This window comes from Aspergillus tubingensis (genome assembly GCF_013340325.1).
Source record: "Aspergillus tubingensis WU-2223L DNA, scaffold_7, whole genome shotgun sequence".
NCBI classification, from domain to species: Eukaryota; Fungi; Ascomycota; class Eurotiomycetes; order Eurotiales; family Aspergillaceae; genus Aspergillus; species Aspergillus tubingensis.
In genome coordinates, this window is record NW_023336281.1 from 2068157 (window position 1) to 2091342 (window position 23186).

A 23186-nucleotide genomic window follows, 5' to 3' on the forward strand; every position below is an offset into this window, starting at 1 on the left:
TACTTGCCCTTCATCTCCGAGAATGCTCTCCATCCCCCTCCCGTTCTTGTTCGCCGCTAATCCCCCGATCCCGATATGGTTCATCATCCTCATCACTGAACAACGGTTCCTCGTCGCTCTCGCCCGCAAAAGCATTGTACAGCTCGCCACCCCGGCGACGTGAACGGTCCGCCCGTCCGTTCATCGCCTGCAGCTCATCCTCGTCTTCGATCATCTCGAAGTCATAGTCATCCCGACTGTCGTTGCGAAGGCGTTTACGGCGTTGCACATGGAAGTAGACGCCCAGACCAATGCAGAAGACAATGATGGAGCCGATCGCGGCGTAAATCCAGGCTTGCGTTCGCTTGGAGGCACCGAACGTGGGAAAGAAGGAAGGCAGGAAACTATCTGACGCAGAGGTCGGAGAAGGGCTTGCTGTTGAGCTTGCCTCAGCCGTAGGGGTCTTCTCGAGTTCTTCATCATCGATGGGATCCGTCAGACTACCTGTCGGCATCGCGGATGTTGTTGGCTTAACGTTCACCGGGCGATCAACGCCACCAGTGGGCTTGTCAGGCAGCTCGGTTTTCGTGGGGACGGCGCTAATGCTCGTGGTAGCCACGTTTCCTTCCTCGTAGCTGTGGTCGTCATCATGTTCAGTAGGCATGGGGTGAAGAGGCTGCTCGGCTGCGTCAATCGCCTCGCCCCACAAGTTGAGTCGCCAGTCAATGAACTGTCCAGTATGCTCGTTGACATTGGTGTCCTTGACAATCACAGTCCATTTGCCAATTCCGGACTCGCCCCTAGATGAATATTAGCATGAAAGCCGACAACCGAGTAAAAGAATTACTTACCAATGAGCAACGCTCATAAAAGTCCAGTCAACATAGCCCACCTCTTGATTATCCGGCCGCCGGGGCGTACTGAGGTGACTGACCCTGCCGTCAGGGCTCCGCAACTCCACGCTGAGATCGCCTCGGCGGGTGTGGTTAACATTCATGGTGACCGTGACATGCTCCAGCCGTTCCAGATTGGCACCCTTCAACATATCCTCCGTCACCTCATACGAACTGGCCAGGCCCTGCTCGCCCTGTGGAATCTCATGCTCAACCCGCTGCCAGGGGGAATGGAGCCAGGCTTGGGGCTTCACCAGATCCCAGGTCTTTGCCTGTTGCACCAGCGTCCAGGTATCTACCTTGCCGTAGCCCCAGTCATGGCTGAACTTCTTTCCATTCTTAGTGTCTTGCCAGCTTCCATCGTCTTCATGAACCGGCACTGCCGCCTCAATCATCAGATATTGGACATCACGCCAGGTGAGTTCCGGCCGAACACTGAGGGCCAGCGCCACAGTCCCCGCAGCGAGCGGGCCGGCCGCCGAAGTTCCACCATGAGTACTCGAGCACTTGTCTGTGCCGACGTCCGTGGTATGAATTGCATCACTCGCACCGCTGCTGTAGGCAACCACCAGTTGCGCCGAGCAGGATTCCGAGTACGGAGGATGGTTACCCTCCCGATCAATGGCACCCACCGTGATGCTGTAGATACTGTTGGTGTAACCGTCAAAATTACAGTTGTCATCATGAATGGCACCGTTACCAGCCGCAAACACAAAAACCGAGCCTTTTCCACCCCGACCATTTTGAATACCATTGACCATGGCCCGCTTGATCAGGGTTCCCGGAGCCTCCATTGTAGCGCCATCATCGTAAGGACCCCAGGAACACGAGTAAATATCGTTCTCCTGGTAAGCGTAGTTGATAGCCGCAGCCTCATCAGTATCGTCAATGGGTGCAGAGAGAATCCGAATACCAGCGATGCGACTATCATACGCAACACCAACCCCGCACACGTCGTTCTTTGCCGCACCGATTTCACCCGCACATCTAGTACCGTGGCGGTCGTCGCTCAAGCGCGGCCTCGGCTCCGGTACTTTGTCATTATAGTCGTAAGACCCCGCCGCAAAATAGTTCGGCTTAAGATCGTTGCTGTACATGTCCAAACCGTCATCGACAATAGCCGTCGTGACACCCTGCCCCGTAATGCCCTCCAGCCAGATCCCTGTCACGTTAAGGTCATGACCCAGCTGAACGGTATTGAACAAATGCCATTGTTCGCCGAAGATGGGGTCCGCTAGGCCCAATTCCGAGGCAATGCGTTTTTGCGACGCAAGCGCTTGAGGATCACTCTGAGTGTTCACAGGCGATCTGGCAGTATATCCTGTCGGCGGCACTCTCTTATGAAGTTTCCTCTGGGGGGCCAGCTTCTCGGACCAAAGAATCCCACTTAGACCTTCGTCTCGCCCGACCAAGGAGGGAAGGACAGCGGCGTCGTCTCCGGAGCGGCGGCGTAACCTCCGACGATCGCGCAATTGATCCAGCAGCGCATGGACATCGTCACTGTTCTCACGGGGTATCGAAAAGGTATGATGTGAAGGTAATTCTCCGACGGGGCCTTCGTGGCGAGCACCTAGTCGTTGAGCGACGTCGGCCGGCGAGGCGGATTCATCAAGGTGTAGAGCGAAGTAATCATGTGTCTCGTAGGAACGATGAGGATGGAGAGAAGCGGAGGCAGCAGCGCAAAGGCCCAGAGCCGCAGCGACACCACCTGTAAGACGCATCGTTTGGGGGGAGAGTTTGGGTGAACTCTCACTCTCAGGACGATGTGATCAGGCCAAGTAGGAGGCTTGCCATGGACCAACACGTACTGGGTATGAGGCGGGTCCCGGTGTACAGGCAGACGCAAGGAAAGTCGGCCAGGTATGTGTCGGTCTGTAGGGGCGCCACCGAGGTGGGAATATGATACCGAGAATCAAAAGCAATAATAGGGATCGAAAGTGGCAAGAATGGCAAAACGATACGAGAAATAATGGAATTTTGAATGAAAGCGAGGGAGAGAGTTGACGAGTTGGCCCGAATGAATAGAGAGAGCAGCTAGACTAATACGCGGCCCTGGGGCGGCAGACCAAACTCCCGACTCCAACTTGCCTTTCGTCGATCCACTTTTTGCCCTTTCCTCGCCCAAAATGGATCACCGCCTCAGGTGGTCCGCCACTAGCTTTATTGAGTCTAGCAGATCTTGGCTGCCCCTTTTGGCCCCGTTAGATCGGAGATCATGTTATTCCGGGCCCGGTCACATCACATATGTATGGACTATGGAGATGCAGGTGGTGGGACGCCTATTAATGCATGAGGGCAATCCTTTATCTCAAGATTATTGCATCGTGGTAGTACTAGTGCTAAGATACAGGTAGAATTGATAGACCTTATATGAGGTCAACCCCCGCATTGGTGGTTACCAGTCGGTCTTGGATGAAAACCGTCCCAAACTTAAGTTTCGATTATATACTTTAAATTGAACCTAAAGTTAAACCATGTCCAGTAAGAGAACTCCATTGAAAAACTACACAACATCGCCCTCAATAGTGATAGTATACTCAGTGTTCCAACAAGAGTAAAAGGTAAATGGAGTATGGAAAGCTTTTATCGAACATGCTTAACATCTCATGCCCAGGAAAAGCAGAAGTCACATTAGGGTTCGCATCGCTTTAGTGTGTAAACTTCAATTAGTCAATAATCAATAACCGACACTTAATTACACTATGTCCAAGCTTTTACCCACTTATTCCACCGACTATATGCAAAAAACCAAATTCATTACCAATACTTCGCTTCTTACAGGTGAAGCGAAAAAAGACACAAAAGGAAAAAGAGCACCAGGCAGCTCCACGCCACAGCACTCAAGATCATTCCCTGTCTTCGGACCTGTCGCAAAACATCGGTATATCGCATCGTCTCGAACGCCACCAGCCGGTACTGCGTCGCCCACCCAAGCTGCGGGGCATGAAGACTCAGGAACTCCTCAATCCGCTTGCGGATATGGTAAGACATTTTGAACACGCCTTGTCGTAGTTCCTTGTAGTTTTGCAACGCCAACTCATTTATAATGTGGACATCCGGCTGGCGATACTTGGTGTACTGCTCAAGGTAGTCTTCTACAATCGCCTGCGGGGTGTCGGGTAGCTCTTTTTGTTGCATCGCATAACTCAAGGAAAGGTTGTCCTTCCAGGAGGGGAAACTCCTACGTTGATCGAGGAAGTCCTCGAACAGGATTCGGACATCCTCGAAGCCGGTGTTCATGCCTTGACCGTAGAAGGGGACCATGGCATGCGCGGCATCACCAATGAGGACACATGAGTCCTGGTAGTGATACGGTGAGCATCGGATGTCGATCATAGGGTGATGAAGATTCGACTTGAATTGTTTCTGGAGGTTGTCGGCGGGGATGAGGTCTGGTGTTATACCAGGGAAATTCTTCTCGAAGAATTCCGCAATCCTCCCAGAGGACTTCAATTCCAGAAAGACCTTTTCCGGGGCGAAAAGGTTGCAGGTCAATGTTCCTTCCTAGAGAGGGTCAGTATCACATTGTTCGATGAAAGAACTTGTGGAGCATGCATACCTTATCCGGACAGGCAAACAGCATAAAGTCACGCTGGGGCCACATGTGCAGACAGTCCATCGGAAGAGCATGCCCCGCAGGGATGGTAAGCTCACACCAGAAGATATCCTCCCACCTCTGATTGATGTTGATTTTGGCATAGCGGGACAAAAAGAAGCGGGTTGTAGAGTGAGCACCGTCAGCACCAATCAGTAGGTCAAACTTGGTCTCATGGCTGGGCTCCAGAGGGCGAGATATGTTTTGGAAAGTGGCACACTTCTGCTTCATGTCCAAGCCATTGAGTCTGTGCTTGTAGAATATGCGAACATTTGGGAAGGCAGACAATTCTTCGAGCAAGTTTTGGTTAATCTCAGAGCGGCTGATAGCATAAAGAGCCTACATAAAGATGAGAATTTGTCAGAATGGTTGCCTAAAAGGAGCAGAGAAAGGAAGAAAATCAACTCAAGAGGGTTCTGACATACCTGTCCATGAACATCATAGGCAATCCGCCTGGTAGTTAGTCGCTTCTTGGACTTGCTGTGCACCATTCGACCATAGACGGGAACAGTTGTCGACAGGATTCTCTCTGCCAGGCCCCTGCATTGACTATGCCGTAAAGCCTTGATGCCTCGTTCGGACAGCGTCAGACTGATACTCTTGGCAGAGAAGGAAGTTGCTGTCTGGACTTGACTGTACTCTACATGTACAACCATCCGTTAGAAGAGAATGTCACTGGGAAATGCATCAGAGGCGCAGAAAGTAAGGCAGACGCACCGTCCCTCATCTCATAAATTTCCACTTGAAAGCCTCGCTGAGCCGCATATAATCCCGCCAACGCCCCAACCGGGCCACCCCCGACAATAACAACCTTGTATGAAGACATAGTAATCTAAGTACAATAAGACGTTTCTCACAATAGAGGAAGACAAATAGATTGGGGGAGATGCCCTGGTAATACTAGCATTCTGAAAAAGGGCATCGTGGTACCCTTTTATATCCAAAAGGTGCAACCAATTCTCCAACGTAGACCGCCTCTTACCAGATTCGGAGTTATAACGCAGTCCTGGCATGATACATTTACCGGTGAATCCTGATTGAGCAAAAGCATATGACACTATTCCGATGAGTCCCTTCGGAAGTTAACTGTCCATAGACCAATGTTGATCGATTGGCCACCCCAGCATGGAACCGCTGACTTCATTGGCCTGATCTGGAGCCGTAGGAATCTACTACTAGCATCCTTCAGGATGGAAAAGAAAGGCCGGAATTGGGGGCCCTCCAAAATAGAGCCTAGTGGATATTTGCAAGCTTTGTCTTGGGGCCAAATGCCTTTGGAAACTGGACAGGGTCAATACGTTGCGTGGCTGATCGGAGACCCCGGATATTGATATTTATGCAGAAACCAAACCTAGTACCCGTGCACCTACTTAAGTTCACATGGTTCGAGAAGAAAACTATAACGATTTCCATGAATGTAATATAAGTATGGAAATTCCCTCGAAGTCCCGGACTTCATGGATGTGTGAGTTCTCACATGCATGAAGGGGTATAATTATCGAGGGTCTGTATGCCGGTTGAATGCGGGTTCTCGACTCGCAGTCCAGGCAGCAAAGGACGTCTAATAATAAGCATTTCCAATATAATATTTCTTGGCAATTCATCGGAAAGACCACCGGGAAGTGAACGAGACGTTACGGTCTGTTGGACGGCATACTCAACGAAGATCGTTATCGTCCTCCGGCGATCTAGACATCACCCAATTGGCTACACTTGGATATTGTAGGATCGGGTTAGTAGTGCATATCTGACGTGAGGCGGAGATGTGTCCAAAGAAAGCAAAAAGAGCAATAAGCAGAAATATACTCAGTCAGGGCTCTGCAGTAATTCTCTGCAATAGTCACCACTAGATGAAGGATCGCCGGCGCAATCCCGCTTCCATAAGCATCTCCTACGCATCTCCGTCGGCATTTTCTGGCCAGAGACAGTCTTGCCCGTCTGGACCGGGCTAATATCATGACGTGACCGCTAAAAAGGCGCATTAAACCGCCTCGTTCCTGCTGTAAGAGGCCAGAACTACAACAGTTGTTTCATCCTATAGTTTGCTGGAGATAAGGGATCCGGAATTTGGGGGCTCTGAAGCGTTAGGGCTTATAGGATATATGATCGTCATGATAGGTTACAGAAAATTCTACTCCTCCTTCTTGCTGCCCACCTTCCCGCCGGACCGCAGTCCCACAAAACTGACAAAACAGACTACGATCATGGCTGCGAACATGAGCCAATAGGCCGCTTCGTAGCCTTTCAACAAATTGCCGTCCGAATGTGCCGTAACAGATCCAGCAATAACAGCGCTAACGGCTAGTCCGACGGAGTTACCAATCTGTGAGACGGCATTAAACACGGCCCCAGCCAGCCCTTGGTTCTCTCCCGGATAAGCTTGCGAGATTATAAGGTTTGAGACGGTAAAAAGAACTATTTCCCGATTAGCGAATCAGAGTGGTGTGCTTCATTTAGCCGTCATGTTCATTTTGAACTTACCATCTGGATGAAGTGGGCTCAGAAGCATCCCCACGAACGGCCCCCGCCAATATCCCCAGCTCGGTTTGACCAATGCCATCAACAGAGCAGAGATAGTGCTGATGCAGGCAGATACAAAGACTAATGTTCGTACCTCAACTTTATCCACTACGTAGCCCGTGACAATATTTGTGAGCGCCCCGACGATCACCAAGGGTAGAAACATCACGGCCGAGATGAGAGCAGAATGATGCTGGATGTTTTGGAAACTGCCCATACTCGTCAGCCATCTGCCATATCCTCCTTGTAAAACTGGAATGTTGACTTACTAGAGCGACGAAAAGTATTGGAAGGCATTGAAAACAGCCCAGGTAAAGAACACGATGATGCATGTCGAGGTAAATGTGGTGTTACGCCATATACTGTTGGGAATGAGGGCGGGCTGACCCTTTCGTTGTCGCCAATTCATCCAGGCGATGAATGCAGGAATGAGCACCAGTGAAACAACAAGGAGGGCAATGACGTATCCTGTGCGAATGTTTCGATAACTTCCGGAGAGTTCACTGCAGGACACATTGCATTAGCAAGATAGAGTCGAATGCGGGAGATTGAGGGAACACCTACGCCATCACGAAACACAGCAATGCCAGCGAGACACTAATGATGAGTGCCCCAATCCAGTCAATCTTTGCCATGCGCCTATACCACGGCTCCCCGTGGGGTTTGTTAACAGCTGGCAGCGCCCATATAGCCGTGGCCGATAGGACAGCATTGATGATAGCACTGATATAATATCCATAGCGCCATCCGATCGTGTCGACGAACACACCACCAAGGATGAGCCCCAATGAATAGCCTAAAGGCTGCCCCATTCCCATTGATGCAAATCCAATGTTTCGCCTTTTGCCCGAGGGACAACTGCGCGTCATTAGGCTAACTGCAGAGGGCAAACACATTGCAATGCAAAGACCCAAAAGAGTCCGAAACGCGATGAGCTGATTCCCCGTTTGTGCAAAGCCGCAAGCCAGCGTGAATATTGCATATAGAATACTCCCGGTTATCCATATTATTTTGTCACCCACTGCATCCGCGATGGAACCGAAGAGCAGCAGAGTGCAACCCGCTGCGAGCGCGTAGACCGATGCGGGCCATAGTAGGATATCTTCGTCTAGATGGAGGTCGATCGCCATTTGTGGGAGGGCCACGGTTAGGATTCCCGATCCCATAGTATTGAGGAAGCTGACGCCCGTGAGACTGACGATGGTGAAATTTGCGCGAGTAGTGCTGAAGGGCTTGGATGAAAGGGCTGTTCGTGCGAGTTCTGCTTCATCGTTGGGTGTACTTTCGGACGATGTAGTATGGACATCATCTGGCTTGTGTGTGTTCTTTTCTCCTTCTGACTGCATTGTGTGTTCCTCCCCAGATGTATTCAGCCTTGAAATTGAATAGGAATTGCCAGATAGATCAGCTGTCACCCTGCGACAGCCACCAGAGATAACAGTTGAAAATCCGACCAAAACTCCTTTAATGAGATCAATGATGGACTAGGCTGTTCGGAGCTTAGTCTCAATTTGGGCGAGTCACTATTGCAGTGGTATTCAGCTATTAATTAACAAGTAAGCATAACAAAGTTGGGCTCTACAAGCGTGCTGACATATTGTCCTTTTGATTCTTTTGTAATCAGGTCGGGTTCTTTTCCGCTTTGGATGATTGTACATGAATCCTTCCACAGAGGAGGGATCCACCAGCTGGCGTTTCTGCTAGGGGTTGCTATAATATGCAGTAGTATAACAAGGCTGACTTTTAGGGTTATCGCTGATAAGCAACTCTGGACTCCACCGCGGGACTCTTTCCGTGGTCTGATAACACTATTACTAGTAATATTGTCCCTACCCAAGGCTTTATTTAGTTAACTAATTTATCAGTGCGTATGACAAATTGAACCAACAGAGCGCGGAACAGAACTACAGTGGCTCGATAGACTTTAATTTGGCCAGCTCCTCAGCCGGAGAAGCCATCCATATTCTCGACTTTTTCTCGATTTTCCCTTACACTATAAACATGCTCCAGTGTGCTGACGTGGCCATTCGATGTATGTGAGAGAGCATTTTTTTTATAACAGCGACTGCCTCAACTAGCACTTACTCGCCGGGACAGTGCAGATGATCATCCGTGCATATATATTTTACTGTAGAATCAGCCATCATACATGGAAGGAACTCAGTCCTTCGTGTTCTTCCTCTTTGACCACTCGGTTTTTCGAAGTTGCATCCACTCATCAAGGGGGATCACAGGGAGAAACCATAATGAGTCAAGTAACAGCGAATAGATCAGAGACAAAAACCCTTCGTTGTAGGGTCAGACCATCATCCAATTATTGATATGCAAAGGCTTAGGCTTTTAATAGAGTATATTTCATAGTCCACCCTAGCTGCACGATAGAAACATGTCCTTACTGTAGGTGCACGGAAGCATGAACGATGCATGGATGGAATAGTAGCATGAAGCGTCTCGGCAACACTATGGGAACTCCCGCGCGAACAAGATTATACATGTGATGTATCCGATAATGACCGTTTTGGGAATTTCCATTACTTTCTTGAATCCACTAAAGGCAAGATCTGCTTTTTCTTCCCCCTCTAATCACTTCTAGCTTGAAGTGGCTCCCTCACCGCTCTATTACTCCAGTCCGTATGCTTCCTTTCTACCTAATGTGTTGTTCTGCTCATGCGCCATACTCATATGACATATAAACACCTCTTTAATGATTTAACTTCCTTGCTATGCAATCGCCTATATCAGGCAAAAAGCTCCTTCACTATCGATAAGTATATCTACTTTGGGATCCTTGGCCTCTTAATGCTCTAGCTTACGGCATTTATGTTTTTGAAAAAATTCAGGTAGATTTAAATGTTCATACGCTGGCCAGAGCTACCCAAACCTATTCTGTTTCTGAGAAGAGCTCTGACATATATTTTCTGATAGTCTTCCTCAACCTGAATTATCTCAATGGCTAATATGCTCACTGATACACGGAGTGGAGAAAGCAAGCAGACCAGTCTCGTATCTGACCTTCAATTCTGACGACGAGACTAATCTATGAAGATGCCACGTCTACTTCGCAAGGGTTTCCCTCTATTCGCAGACGAAACCGCATTTACGGAATTGTATGCATGACTGGTTATTCTTTATGATCTAGTCAAGTCACCATATCGTGACAATAAGCCTGTATTAGAGGGTGCGACATTATAGCAAAATACACCCGATCTCTGGTGGGGAAGCTTGAAACATACCATAGGGGGGAAGAGTCGATGCTCTTGAATATTTCAGTGCCCTGAGGATAAAGTCCTTCTCAACGGTTACTCTTCGCTATATGCTAACTTCTACCCCCTGCACAAATTGCTAACTACTGCCCTCAATGTGGTGGACCGAAACCCCAAGATGATCAGACAAAATAACCCTTTCGAGCAGCACAGTGCCTGAAGATACTGATACAGACTTTCGGTCCCATGATTATCTCAGTCTTCTACCTGGCTGCGAAAAGAAACTATCTGCGCTGATCTGCCCTCTTATCCAGGGAGTACTACATGCTTGATTGTTTCATGTCACAGCTTATGACCCTGTATGTGCCACCTACCCGCGTTTCGCAGTCCACGATGATCGGAGATTCTCTTCCGTTCTCATCAGCTGCTTCTGCATCTACAAAGGGACTTGCTACTTGCCAAACATAGGGTTCGATATATTAGTCCTATATCGCCTTGTTGTCGACAAGACTATCAGCTCGTTTGCGTTCTGGTGTTCTATCCCCCCTACTCGGTTCAACACTGACAAACATCGAAAAAAATCACCCGTGTCACTGCAGACTAGTATATACTGAAACTTAGTACGAGAGCTCTTAAAAGGCGTGCTGATGATGTATGAGGTTGGAGCGCACGAGTGTCCTGGATTACCCCATTCGGTAATACCGATATACTGGGTCATGTGACAGAGCAAGCCATGAACAACACAACGGAAACAACACTGGCATAACAACCTGAGAGTTCAGACAGCCAGGAAATTGAGCTACACTTGTTAGTCACACATGTAGCCATTGGGGTTCAATTATTAGTGCTGCTCGAGCGTTGGATTTGGGCAATGAGCTCAGCCATCCAATGGTGGTGGTTCCAGTAAGGTGTTTTCTGCCAAGCCCTTGCAACACCCGCACAGCCATGATACTTATGATGCAAGTGTCTAGGCTGCACAATATACTTCCCTCCTCCATTCCTTGCTTAACTCTCACCACGATGTTGGGTGACAGGTAGGTGTGACAGAGGAGATCAATTGTCAATAAATTTCCTTCACGGCTGGCTAGACTGACAACACTGTCCAACATGTACACGAGGCATTTTGAGGTGGCAGACGGGGCGACGTTGACGGCAGTAATTTGGCCAGACACCTGCCCAACGAAAACTCACAAATATCCTCACAATGACGATCCAGAAAGACAATAATAGAACAAGATATAGCGGGAAGAAAAACGGCCGAGTCAGTGTGTACCTGGCAGAGCTCATGGGTGGACGCCCCGCAGAGAAGAAAAAACAGGCGAGTTAGAGAGAAGGGAAGAAGAGAGAGGGCTGGGCCTTTTTACCAGCCACCGGTTTAGATTGACATCTCCCCTCCGATCGATCAAATCCCCATCCCCATCGTATATTAGCATTACGCCTTTCGTTGGGCATTGTCCTCTGCCCCCGTGCTCCATTTTTTTTTTTCTTTCTTCTCCTCTTCGTCCTCTCCCCTCCCTCTACCTACATTCCTCACAATCCCATTCTTCCATTCTTTCACCTCCCTATTGTTTCGTCGGCCCCTTTGCTTAGCGGGTATCCCGATTGTTTACTCCACCGGCCGATCTGTAGTTATACTGCATAGTACTTATATTATCTCCGACTTATATACCCCGAAACGTGAGGAAACCTACCAGTACCAAGGCAGGGCTACTACTAGGCTTCCGCCACCTGCAGTGCATACTTTGCCAACACTGCCTTCAACTGCAATGCTATACTACTAATCGAGGCGTCACTCCGGTTTTTGGTCAATTTGAATCAATTACAATCATATACTTCCATCGCCATCATTTCACGGGGTAATTGTTTCAAGTGGACCAGTTGAATGCGCCACAGTGACTACGTATCAACTGAGCCAACGAAGGACTAACACCGATCCGAAACACGCCTCCAATTCATTCGTTGGCCAGAGCCTCCTTGAACAAGCGGAGCTGCTAGTAACACATTTGCTGCGTTTGCTGCGAGTTACACCGCAAACATGGCTACAGATCGCTTCCCCGCCCCTCCCACGGAAGCTCCCACGTATCTGCAGCAGGCGCCCACCAATGGTATTTATACAGCCCCGTCGCACAAAAGACAGCCGTCCCATGTCGTGAAGTCCGCTGCGCCGGATTACTACGAGGATAACGACTTTTACGCCAACCCCAACAATTCAAGGCCACCGCCGCCCTACCCAGCCAATTCTAGTAGGGTTCAAAGCCACCATAGGTCGCGTTCATATTCTACCAGAAGCAAAAGCTACAGGAGAGACGTGTATCCAGAAGACAACATGGAAGAAGGTGAAAATCTACCAACGCCGGACCGCCCAGTATGGTCTGAAAAGCGCTCGAAATCATCGGCCAAGAGAGCTGACAAGCACGGCGCTGAGGCACACAAGGCCTCTTTATCCTCAAATAGTCAGCCATCCCCAGTAAGTCGGTCGAGCACAGTCCGCTCTGCAACCGAACAGCGACGGGACTGGGCATCCGATCGCTCGCCGCTCCAAAAGCTCGAGACCACTTATACGGGTGCGAGCAAGGAGGAGAAGCGGGCACGCGCTCTAGAGGCTGAAATGAAACTGAGGGAACGGATGAAACGGCAGACTGAAAGTCGTGCGATAGCAATGGCGCAGCCTTCTGACTCACTAGAGAGCGTGGATAAGAGAGCAGTCCCCGGACGAACGGCCGAGCCAAGACCAGCACAGGGAGCAAAGCGATCGCATCATCGGCATGCGGCTTCTGAAGGACACACTGCTTACAGCCCCGAAGGGCCAGACTCTTCCGAAAGAGCCAGGCCGCCTCGCAGCCGAATGCCACCTTCACAAGACGCCGCAGAGCGCGCTTTTGATGAGATTCAGGACTTCAATGGGGGTCGGCCAGACGGGCCGATGGCACGAACCGGCAACGCTCCCAGGCGAACGGTATCTGTGAGCCACCCTCCGCAAGGACCACCGATGGGCCCGCGAGCAATGAATCAGGGCAAACAACGAGATGCACAACCGTATCCACCTAGTTCTGCTGCTCCCGACTCGGCGTTTCCTGATCAATCTAGAATGGCCGTCCCGGCCAGGAAGGCCGTTCCTAGTCAGCCCAGCACCCGTGCGCCACCAGTTGCCAATCCGACGGCTAATCAAACTAAGTCGCCCCCACAATTTATCCCGGAGAGGGGGCCTTCTATGCAAGGACCGACTACCCAGCAGGGCGTGTTGAAGAATCCTACTGGAGCAGCACCTGCCAAGGCTAGCGTAGACAGTGGACTGGATGTAAACAACCCAATAATGCCCTCTGCTCCAGCGGAGACAAATGTGCCGTCTAAGCCCAAGGTCTCGTTTAACGTGCCCCCGCCAACACCTCCCCCTCTCTCTGAATGGAGGACTGCAGCTATAGCTAGGTTGGGGGCCTCTGATTTCGACTTCCAACGTTTTGATGCCGATCGGAGTAAGGCCTGGTGGGAAACTGGCGAAAGCAGCAACCGCAGACTCAGTCGGGCCCTGCCCGACAGCTTTGCCCAGAAGCCGTCTGCTCAGAAGCCAACAAGTAAGCAGCAAGAAACTAAACTGTCAATTCAAGGCTATCTGATTGCTAACCACGCATTCAAAACAGGTAACAAGCGCTTCCAGCCATCAATCTTCTTACAAAGCGGACCTCTGCTCCGCTACGCTGGCTTGAAGCGGGTCCGAATTGATGGTCCCAATGGGCCATTTAACAAGGAGACCTGGAGAGGCAGTGTCCTAATCGTCACGCAAGACTCACTCTCCTCCTATGAGCCGCGTCCAACGTTGAGGGTGTTTGCTCAGCCCATGGACCTTCTTGCTCCTCCGCCTGTCCAGGTAGGAGGGGAAGATTCTCAACTGGCACCCGAGTACGTTGACCCAACCGCAGGGTTGATGAAGTTGGGCCGGGACGGTAGACCTCTGTATGTCAAGCCTGTAGAGCATACCGCGGAAGGAGAAGATCTGTCATTTGTTGAAAATGACGATGGAATCTTTGAATTGTCCCCCAGTATTATGGACTACAGCAGTGAGGGTGTCAGGCAGCCGGTCCCGGCCAATCGCATCCACTCCATGGACGGAGAGACTGCTGGAAGCTACAAAGAAATCACAGGCGCTCGTCTCTATGCTGATCCCGGACGGGACGTCACGTTCTGGAAATTCAACATTGAGATTGAGTTGGGCCCGACTCAGCAGCGGGTCGCGTACCGTCTGAATCATGGACCGGCTCTAGGCTTTTGGGTGCCAGCCAGGGGACAGTCAATGAACATCATGTTCCATACCGGCAATGGATTCAGCCCCGCGGTGGACTCTAACAAGCTCAGCGGCCCAGACCCTCTCTGGCGAGATGTCCTGAATGAGCACCAGACTCGTCCTTTCCACGTCATGATTGGTGGTGGCGATCAGATTTTCAATGATAAGGTCATTGCGGAAACCGCCCACTTCCAGGAATGGGTCAAGATCAAGAATCTGAATGAGAAATACGAGGCGCCCTTTACTGCAGAGTTCAAGGCAGAACTGGAAGACTTCTACCTAGAGAATTATGCCTCTTGGTTCTCGCAAGGATTGTTCTCCCTCGCCAACTCCCAGATCCCCATGGTTAATATGTGGAATGACCACGAGATCATCGAGGGATTCGGCTCCTACCCGGAGGAATTCATGAACTCGCCCGTCATCTCGGGACTAGGCAATATTGCGTTCAAGTACTACTTGCTTTTCCAGCATCACAGTGTCCCGGAAGAAACTGAAACTGAGGAGCCTAGCTGGCTGCTTGGTGCTAAGCCAGGACCTTATATCAATCAACGCAGTCGGCATCTGTTCATGTCGCTGGGTGACGGAGTAGCTTTCCTCGGTTTGGATTGCCGAACAGAACGAATGGTAAGTATTACAATGGCACGTTAGGTACTACTTTGATGCTAACAGCGAACCACCAGACCGACGAGATTATTTCGGAAGAAACTGGCGAATTGATCTGGGATAGATGCCACCAGGAGATAGTTCGAGGCGAAACCCGACACTTGATTGTGTCCCTGGGCATCCCCCTGGCGTATCCACGAGTGGTATGTCACTGACTCCTGTCTAATCCCCCTCGCGCTATGCTAATGTCTTCGCAGGCCATGGTCAAGAATATCCTCAACAGCCGGAAATCGCTTGGAAAAGCAGGGCTTTTTGGCGGTTTCGTGAACAAGAATGGCGCCAAAGTCGAGATCTTCGATGATCACTGGACTTCTAAGCGGCACAAGGCTGAGCGGACATATCTGATCGAGGACCTTCAGGATCTTGCGGCAGAGAAATCCGTCCGGGTGACCATTCTAAGGTAAGAGCTACTCTGCCCCTGCAGTGCAGGATATAACTAACCAAGACTGTTTCCAGCGGCGACGTGCATCTGGCGGCGATCGGCCAGTTTTACTCCAATCCCAAGTTGGACGTGCCCAAAGACCGAGACTATCGATACATGCCAAACGTCATCTCTTCAGCAATCGCTGACATGCCCGAGACGGAAATGATATCCGACATGCTCAACAAGCGCAACCGCGTGCATCATATGGACACCAACACGGACGAAGATATGGTTCCCATCTTTACCCATGATGTGAATAACAAGCCCCGGAACAACAAACGGTTGCTCCCACGCCGAAATTGGTGTTCTATTCGGGAGTACAAGCCTGGTAAGTTGACCCACTTTTACTATTGCGTCTTTAATCAAGACTGTGTGAAGCTTCGGGGTCTGACAGATTGATAGGCACCACGCCACCCGGAACGCCGCCCGATGCCCCAGCTGAGGAAGAACCCCGACCCGCCAAGCTCAAGAGAACATTGTCTCTCACTCGCGGGGAGAAGCCTCCCCGGACCGGGCTCCTGCGACGACTCTCCCTTCGGGGCCCGCCTCCCACCAAAGATTTCAATCTGGGAGAGGCACCACCTGCGCGTCGGATGAGCATGGACGGGGCTTTCCCGACCGCAGACACAGATGATGCAGGTGAACCCAAGCCCGGCCCGTTCCTGCGACGACCCACCAACCTCAGTCAGAAGTCCAAACGGGGTGATGATGGGCTCGGGGCGTTGATCAATCTGGAAGGTGGCCTGGCTATCACGCTTAATCTCGAGCTAAACCCCAAGGATCCGGCGGGGATCACGACGCCATACAAGTTGCTCGTGCCAATTCTACGCTACGAAGACATGGAGTACGATCCGCCTGCGGCAACAGTGCCTAAAGGGTGGAAGAAATGGCTGGGAGTGCGACGCAAGAAGGCCGACAAAGCGCCGGTGGAAGATACCGACGTCGAGCAGGGCATGACGGATGAGGAAGACGAGGACGATGGGTTTGATGACGAAGATGATGTGCGAGCGAGGTTCGAGATTGCTCAAGGAGGCGTGTTGCCGCCGGAGACACTGGTGCCTGTGAGTCCGGATGCGGGAGAGATGGGAATGGGAGGAGAAGAAGAGAATAAGGAGGTGCCTAAACGTAAAAAGTGGTTTGGGCGATCAAAATAGAAGGGAGAGAGGTTCGAGATGCTTTCTGATGAGTGATATGATTCCACGAGTGACGACTGAATAATGTATTCTTTTATTTATTCTTGTTCATATGACAGTGATGTGATCTGATGCTATTCCCGACCCTTTCCATTGATAACTAAATGACATAATCGGGTCTCGCCCAGCCCGGTTGGTAAGCAAATGGTGCACGTGACCGGGTCTCGCCGCGGATGATTTGTGAGCCAGTCGTGCTTGCCCTCTCTTTGGTCTTCATCCACCCTTTCCTGACTTGTTGAGTCTGTTTTCTGGTTCCTTCGACCTTATCAATCAGTTCCAAAGGTGCGTCTCAATAATCACACCAACACCCACTTCTCTCTCTCTTTCTCTGCCCCACTCCGTTGCAATTCTGCGCTTTCCCCTTAGCTAATCCGTGCCGGCCAGCCCTTTTCCCCACCCCTCTTCGCCTCTCCGTTCTGTCTGTCTGCCCAGAGATAATTCATTTAACCCCCCCCTCTTTGCTCTTCCGCTTTCTCTCTCTTTCCTCCCCCTCCTCTTCTCTTCATACTTAAAAAGCCAATCGCTTCCCCCCTTCAACACCGCCAATCTGTTTTCCTCCGCCTTTCGTCGTTTTCCCTTCTCCACCCTTCGTTCCTCTCTTGGATTGACTGCCGCCGCCGCGTCGTCCCTGCAACAAAACTCCTCGCCTTCGGCCTCCGTCCTATCCAATAACCTCAAGGCGCCCCTGCGCGTCAATTCCACTTCATCCTCCAGAATGGTGCACACCAACGTCGTTAGTAAGTGGATCCCCATTCTCCCTGGGAAATATATGGCAGTCAAGAAAGAACGATGGAAGAATCTAACCGGGTTACACAGTCATCGGCTCCGGCCCCGCCGCCCACACTGCGGCCATCTACCTCTCCCGCGCCGAACTCAAGCCCGTCCTCTATGAGGGTATGCTGGCTAACGGCACCGCCGCTGGCGGTCAGCTTACCACCACTACCGACATCGAGAACTTCCCCGGTTTCCCGGACGGCATTGGCGGTGGAGAGCTGATGGAGAACATGCGCAAGCAGTCCGTTCGCTTCGGTACGGAGGTTATCACCGAGACCATCACCAAGGTCGACTTCTCCCAGAGACCCTTCAAGCTGTGGACGGAATGGAGTGACGGTCCCACCGACGAGCCCGCTCACACTGCTGACGCCGTCATCATCGCCACTGGCGCCAACGCTCGTCGCCTCAACCTCCCCGGTGAGGAGAAGTACTGGCAGAACGGCATCAGTGCCTGCGCCGTCTGCGACGGTGCCGTGCCCATCTTCCGCAACAAGCCCCTCTTCGTCATCGGTGGTGGTGACTCCGCCGCCGAGGAGGCTATGTTCCTGGCCAAGTACGGCAGCAGCGTCACTGTCCTCGTCCGTAAGGACAAGCTCCGTGCCAGCAAGGCCATGGCCAACCGTCTTCTGTCCCACCCCAAGGTTACCGTCCGCTTCAACTCCGTCGCCACCCAGGTGCTCGGTGAGGAGAAGCCCAACGGCCTGATGACCCACCTCAAGGTCAAGAACGTCGTCTCCGGCGAGGAGGAGGTTGTTGACGCCAACGGTCTCTTCTACGCTGTCGGTCACGACCCCGCCACCTCCCTGGTCAAGGGCCAGATCAAGCTCGACGAGGACGGATACATCGTCACCCAGCCCGGTACCAGCTACACCAGCGTTGAGGGTGTCTTCGCTTGCGGTGACGTCCAGGACAAGCGCTACCGCCAGGCCATCACCAGTGCCGGTAAGCTTCCCCTAAACACTTGCACATATGTCAATTATAACCCACTAACTTTAACTCTCAGGATCCGGCTGCATCGCCGCTCTCGAGGCCGAGAAGTACATCGCCGAGCGCGAGTCCGGCGAGGAGCCCGCCACCTCTACCGAGAAGGCCGCCGTCAAGCCTGCCACCCAGGAGGTTAACGGTGAAGTCAAGCAGGACGGTCAGGGTGCCGCCGCCGAGTACAAGTCCAACCCTCTGCTTTAAGCGATTCATTTCCCTCTTCACATCATCGCCATCCCCTATACCTCCCAATCTTCTTTTCCATTATATTTATTCCCCTCTCTATTATCTATCTAGACCTGGAGTTTTCATTTAGACCGACCTAGACGGATCTGTCATTGTTATGCTCTAGCCAAGGTGGGGCCATGGCTTGTTTTACTGTGTGTTTGCATTTTCATTTATCCTGTTACCGTGACGGCTGCTTTATATATTAGACTCACTCCAGCGATTCTGTTGTTTTATTTGTTCTGTGATACACGGGATTGTTCTTTTTCAAAGATGGGGGTTTTTCTTGATGATTCGATCGGTCATCATCCTCGTCGACGATCCGATCTCATGAATGTGAATGTGAATACAAAATAGAGTAGAAAGACGTTATAGAGTAATTTTTTCTTTTACACATATCTTTTTCTCGTTTCTGGTCTAAAAGGGTCATTGTTTCTTTAGTAGAGTCATAATCATACAAAGGATGCAGTTGGATGGGTGTAAACTGTATTGGGTAGGTAGGAGATTGCAGAAGGGTAGTAGGGATGAAAGGGTTTATCGAGCACTATCTCCCAAAGTGCCATTTGCAGTCGCTGTAGCTGGCGCCTCTGGCTGACTAGGCAACATAACAGATCCGGCGGCAGCAGCAGCCCCGTTAATTTTAGCAACAGCAGCATTGGCATCATGCGAGATCAGCAAAGGGCCAGACTGGTTAGCACTCGCAGACTGATGGGAAGACTCCGGAGCAATGGTTGTACTTGGTTCCTGCGACGATGCAGGCTGTCCCCAGTTTGCAAATGGATTCGCAGCACACCACCGATCCTTGACCTCGTACGACTTCTTCTCCCATTCCGCATTGTCGCGACGCCAGGTATCCCAGATCTTCGCATTGGCCTGTCGATTGACCTCTATCTGCTCCAAGTAGGGTCGTTTCACCTCCTCGCTGGCCTGGCGCCACATGAGGCCTAGCGCTTGACGGATCTCGTCGCGCGCGGCCTTGGCGTTGGGATCGTTGGTTGCGGCTCGGCGGGCTTCGTCACACTGCGTGCGACACTTGCCCCAGTAGTCTTTCTGGTACAGTAGGAACGGGTTAAGCGCGGTGCGTGCTGGTCGTGGGGGTGGCGCCCCCAGTTCCTCGTAGATGGCGGCCCACATGGCTTTGTCATACGCTTCCCGATGGAGTGCCTCAGGTGTTGCATTGTTCGCCGTTGCATCAATGGGGTCGAGCGATGGTCTCTTGCTGTTTGTTGAGGGAGGTTCTTTTCGCTTCTGACCTGTCGTCGCTACGGGTATGCCAAGGTCGACAGCTTTGCCTTTCTCCGGAACAAGCGGTTTGGGCACGTCAATGGGGCCCAGAATGGACTCAATAACCTCAGATGCAGCCCGCAGTCCGGATAGGTATGCCCCATGGACCGTGGCAGGGTGAGTGCCGCAGGTGGCTTCTCCGGCAAAATGCAGGTTGCCGATTGGCTTGGCCATGAGGTCATAATCGCCTGGAAGTGCTTGCGCAGCTACATACGAGTAGCTCCCTCTAGTAAACTTGTCCGTACCCCAGCGAGTTATGATGGTCTCCAAGGGGTCTGGAACAGCCACATGCTTGAAGACATTACGCAGCTGACTGGTCACTTCGGCGATGATTACCGAATCTGCTGTATTCTCGGCTTGATGCGCGGCGTCACCAGCCATGAGAGCAATAAGGACCGGGAGACCAGTGGTCTTCATGCAGTTCCAGAATAGGTAGAACCGGCCACGATTTGCAGCATAGTCCTCCTGCATCATACTGTTTCGGTTGCTAGGTTCACGCAGAAGCCCAAACATATCACGCTCCGTGTCCCAGAAAGGCTGATCAAAGACTAAGATCACTTTGTTCATAATCCCGAAGCCAAGTCGGTCAATCGCACCAACTTTCCAATCCGGGAGCGGAGGAGAGAACTGTATCGAGCGTTGTTTCAGGACACCAAGAGATCCCGTAAAGACAACCTTATCCGCAACGAGAGATTCACCATCCTCGCAATGAACCACCGTCTTCTGCTTGCCTAGTTCTGTATGGCCATAGGATATTTTGCTGACAATTTTGTTGGTACGGACATCAAGTTTTGTAGGCAGCGAGAAGAGCCCGTACGGGAGTTGCTGATATCCACCGATCACTTGTGAGTGCTCTCCCTCAAATTCGTTGCCCATATCCTGATCCCACCCGGAAAGACTGAGCTTGCCAATGTTCGCCGCATTTGCGTACTCCAAATTAGCCATATGCCAATTCAATAGTCGCATGTCTTTCGGGGTCAATGGGAGCATGCGCTGGTACTGTCGCACACCATCATCCATCACGGCGCCTAATGTTGGGAACGGGGAGGCTTTAGCCACATTGTCCAAATTGATGGTCTGGTTCACTGCAACCCCATTGTTTAAACTCCAGCCCATCGTTTGACAGGCAAGGCGAGCTGGGTTTTCCTCGCTGTTGTCAGATTCGGCCAATGAGGCCCCGGTCGGTTTAATGTCGGCGGTTTTGTGGCCAACACCTCGCCGGACGCGCTTGGCAGGAAATAGAAGCCCGATGGTCCCAGCAGCCCTGGCTTCTTCGTATTGTCTTATTGTAAGGCCGTCGCTAGTGGACACATCACGTCCGGAATCGATAAGATCCCGGTCACCTTCTGCTGTTGGCACTATCACGGATTTATGGCGATAATTCCCGGATCGGTCCAGTATATCATTGTAGAGCATCTCGTCTGTTGCGTCCCGCGCTTCATCCACCGCTGAGCCATCTATATCGTAGATTGTAGATATGTCGCGCAATAGATGGTAAGGAAGAGCCAGCTGGCCCCGAATAATCTGATCCAAAGGATTTCCATGGTCAAAGCCGACAATAATCTGAGCGCCCATTTCAGCCTTGGGAACTAATCCTGGAGCTAAGGTAGAGGACTGAAGGCTTCGCAAAGGATGTGAGTAGATACGACCCCCGATCCTGCGTCTTCCTTCCAGTACTATCACACGGGGCGATGTGAGCGGGTCATGATAATGGTTGAAGAGGCCTTCCAAGTGGCGTGCACACCCCAGACCGGCCATTCCAGCCCCGATCACAACAATAACAGGCCCATCCCGCCGCCGACCCTTCTTTGAGGCTGCCGGAGAGACTGGTATCTCTATGCAGCCAAAATTGATGTATCCATTGCGCACGAGAAACTCGTAGGCAAACGATGCAAGGTTCATCCAGCGATAATCCTTTGCACAACCCATGGCTTCCTCCTTCGAAACACTCAGCATAGGATTACGCGTCCACAAACGCAGAATGCCGTTTCGAATGTTTAAGTAGACAGTGACATGGAGATGACACATGTGATCTTGGAGGAGTTCTTGTTCCTTCTTGTGAAGCGCGTATGGATTTAGTCGGGACGCATACGCCGCTGCCACACATTGTTGAGCGTAGACTGCAGCGGGCATCCTGGGAGGTATCGAGGAGCGTGGCCGGTACCTCGCCTGTATGGATCCATTGTCGGCACCTTTGTTGTAGGTCGACGATGATGTTGACGAAGACATAATATTGATGGTCCTAGCTGGAGATGTTGACGTCTTCTGAGTGGTCTTGGGGGGTAAGGTCTGCGTCTTCTCCAAATGATTGGAAGTTGCTGGGTTCGTACTCGGAATATAAGACTGTGGTGTTTGGTCTGCTGCCTGAGCGCGATCCTGCAATCCCCGGAGAACGCCATTGATTTCAGGGAAATTCCCCCTTACGCCTCCATTAGGAGTGGGGTTAGAAGGTATAATTCCATTTCCATTTGGAAGACCCCTCGGATATATGCCCTCAGGCTGATTTGCAGGAAATTGAGAGGGACCCGTTGCAGCGAAGGCTTGGCGCGGTGCCAGCAAAGGGAAAGAGCTTCTGCCAGCGGTATCAAAATTGGTGGGCACATGAAATTGGTCCAAATGATTGCATTCATAGGCATGGCCATCTGGACCTCGAGTCCCCACAGCTGCGGCAGATTTCATAGTTGCTGGTAAGCGAGCAGAAGTTGGTTTTCGACAAGTGCCACACTCTCTCAGAATGTAGGTATATGCTTGTAAGGCTTCTGAAACTGATAGCAGAGAGCTCACGAAACCAACTACTACGCTGCAAACACGGCGACTGACTGATTGACTCTATGGACACCCATCTCGTGAGGTGATGTGTGATTTTAATGCTTGGCCTATTCATCCATGGCGAGCTCCATCACGATCAGTCCCTTGGATGGGTGAAGAGAAGGCCGGGACCAGGGATGTGAAATGTATCTTATCTTTCAAATCAAGTCAGCGGACCACTCGATATCATATATGATTTGCGGGTGAATGCTGGGGTAAGTCCAAGACAAGTATGCATGAAACTGACACAGGCAATGACCAGTTGACATACATGCCGGAGTGGAGTTAGTGGCTAACAGGACATCAGGTCCTTCGCCTGCGAATCCATCACGTTGGTTGACTTATTTCTGGCACCGGCGCAAACC

The 23186-nt window shown here is 51.2% G+C and overlaps 7 protein-coding genes across 7 annotated transcripts; 2 read left to right on the top strand and 5 right to left on the bottom strand.

Moving 5' to 3' along the window:
- Positions 1 to 10: 10 nt before the first annotated feature.
- On the bottom strand, positions 11 to 2593 carry kexB (kexin kexB; the record flags this gene model as incomplete). The annotated part of the gene is made up of 2 exons (XM_035500770.1): positions 11 to 779; positions 831 to 2593. 2 exons carry the CDS (start codon positions 2591 to 2593, stop codon positions 11 to 13), a joined length of 2532 nt encoding a protein of 843 aa, XP_035356663.1.
- A 1054-nt stretch (positions 2594 to 3647) lies between these two features.
- On the bottom strand, positions 3648 to 5293 carry AtWU_05661 (kynurenine 3-monooxygenase; the record flags this gene model as incomplete). Its single annotated transcript, XM_035500771.1, has 4 exons — positions 3648 to 4376; positions 4432 to 4806; positions 4893 to 5107; positions 5185 to 5293. The coding sequence occupies 4 exons, from the start codon at positions 5291 to 5293 to the stop codon at positions 3648 to 3650; spliced, it is 1428 nt and encodes a 475-aa protein (XP_035356664.1).
- A 1305-nt stretch (positions 5294 to 6598) lies between these two features.
- On the bottom strand, positions 6599 to 8333 carry AtWU_05662 (MFS transporter; the record flags this gene model as incomplete). Its single annotated transcript, XM_035500772.1, has 4 exons — positions 6599 to 6882; positions 6949 to 7196; positions 7257 to 7490; positions 7552 to 8333. 4 exons carry the CDS (start codon positions 8331 to 8333, stop codon positions 6599 to 6601), a joined length of 1548 nt encoding a protein of 515 aa, XP_035356665.1.
- Positions 8334 to 12225: 3892 nt separating this feature from the next.
- On the top strand, positions 12226 to 16710 carry AtWU_05663 (uncharacterized protein; the record flags this gene model as incomplete). The annotated part of the gene is made up of 6 exons (XM_035500773.1): positions 12226 to 13762; positions 13829 to 15093; positions 15150 to 15275; positions 15330 to 15532; positions 15589 to 15884; positions 15959 to 16710. 6 exons carry the CDS (start codon positions 12226 to 12228, stop codon positions 16708 to 16710), a joined length of 4179 nt encoding a protein of 1392 aa, XP_035356666.1.
- A 754-nt stretch (positions 16711 to 17464) lies between these two features.
- On the top strand, positions 17465 to 18708 carry trr1 (thioredoxin-disulfide reductase TRR1; the record flags this gene model as incomplete). Its single annotated transcript, XM_035500774.1, has 3 exons — positions 17465 to 17486; positions 17566 to 18465; positions 18527 to 18708. 3 exons carry the CDS (start codon positions 17465 to 17467, stop codon positions 18706 to 18708), a joined length of 1104 nt encoding a protein of 367 aa, XP_035356667.1.
- A 555-nt stretch (positions 18709 to 19263) lies between these two features.
- On the bottom strand, positions 19264 to 19668 carry AtWU_05665 (lysine-specific histone demethylase Aof2; the record flags this gene model as incomplete). Its single annotated transcript, XM_035500775.1, has 1 exon — positions 19264 to 19668. The coding sequence occupies one exon, from the start codon at positions 19666 to 19668 to the stop codon at positions 19264 to 19266; it is 405 nt and encodes a 134-aa protein (XP_035356668.1).
- A 253-nt stretch (positions 19669 to 19921) lies between these two features.
- On the bottom strand, positions 19922 to 22692 carry AtWU_05666 (lysine-specific histone demethylase Aof2; the record flags this gene model as incomplete). The annotated part of the gene is made up of 2 exons (XM_035500776.1): positions 19922 to 19948; positions 19996 to 22692. 2 exons carry the CDS (start codon positions 22690 to 22692, stop codon positions 19922 to 19924), a joined length of 2724 nt encoding a protein of 907 aa, XP_035356669.1.
- Positions 22693 to 23186: the final 494 nt, after the last annotated feature.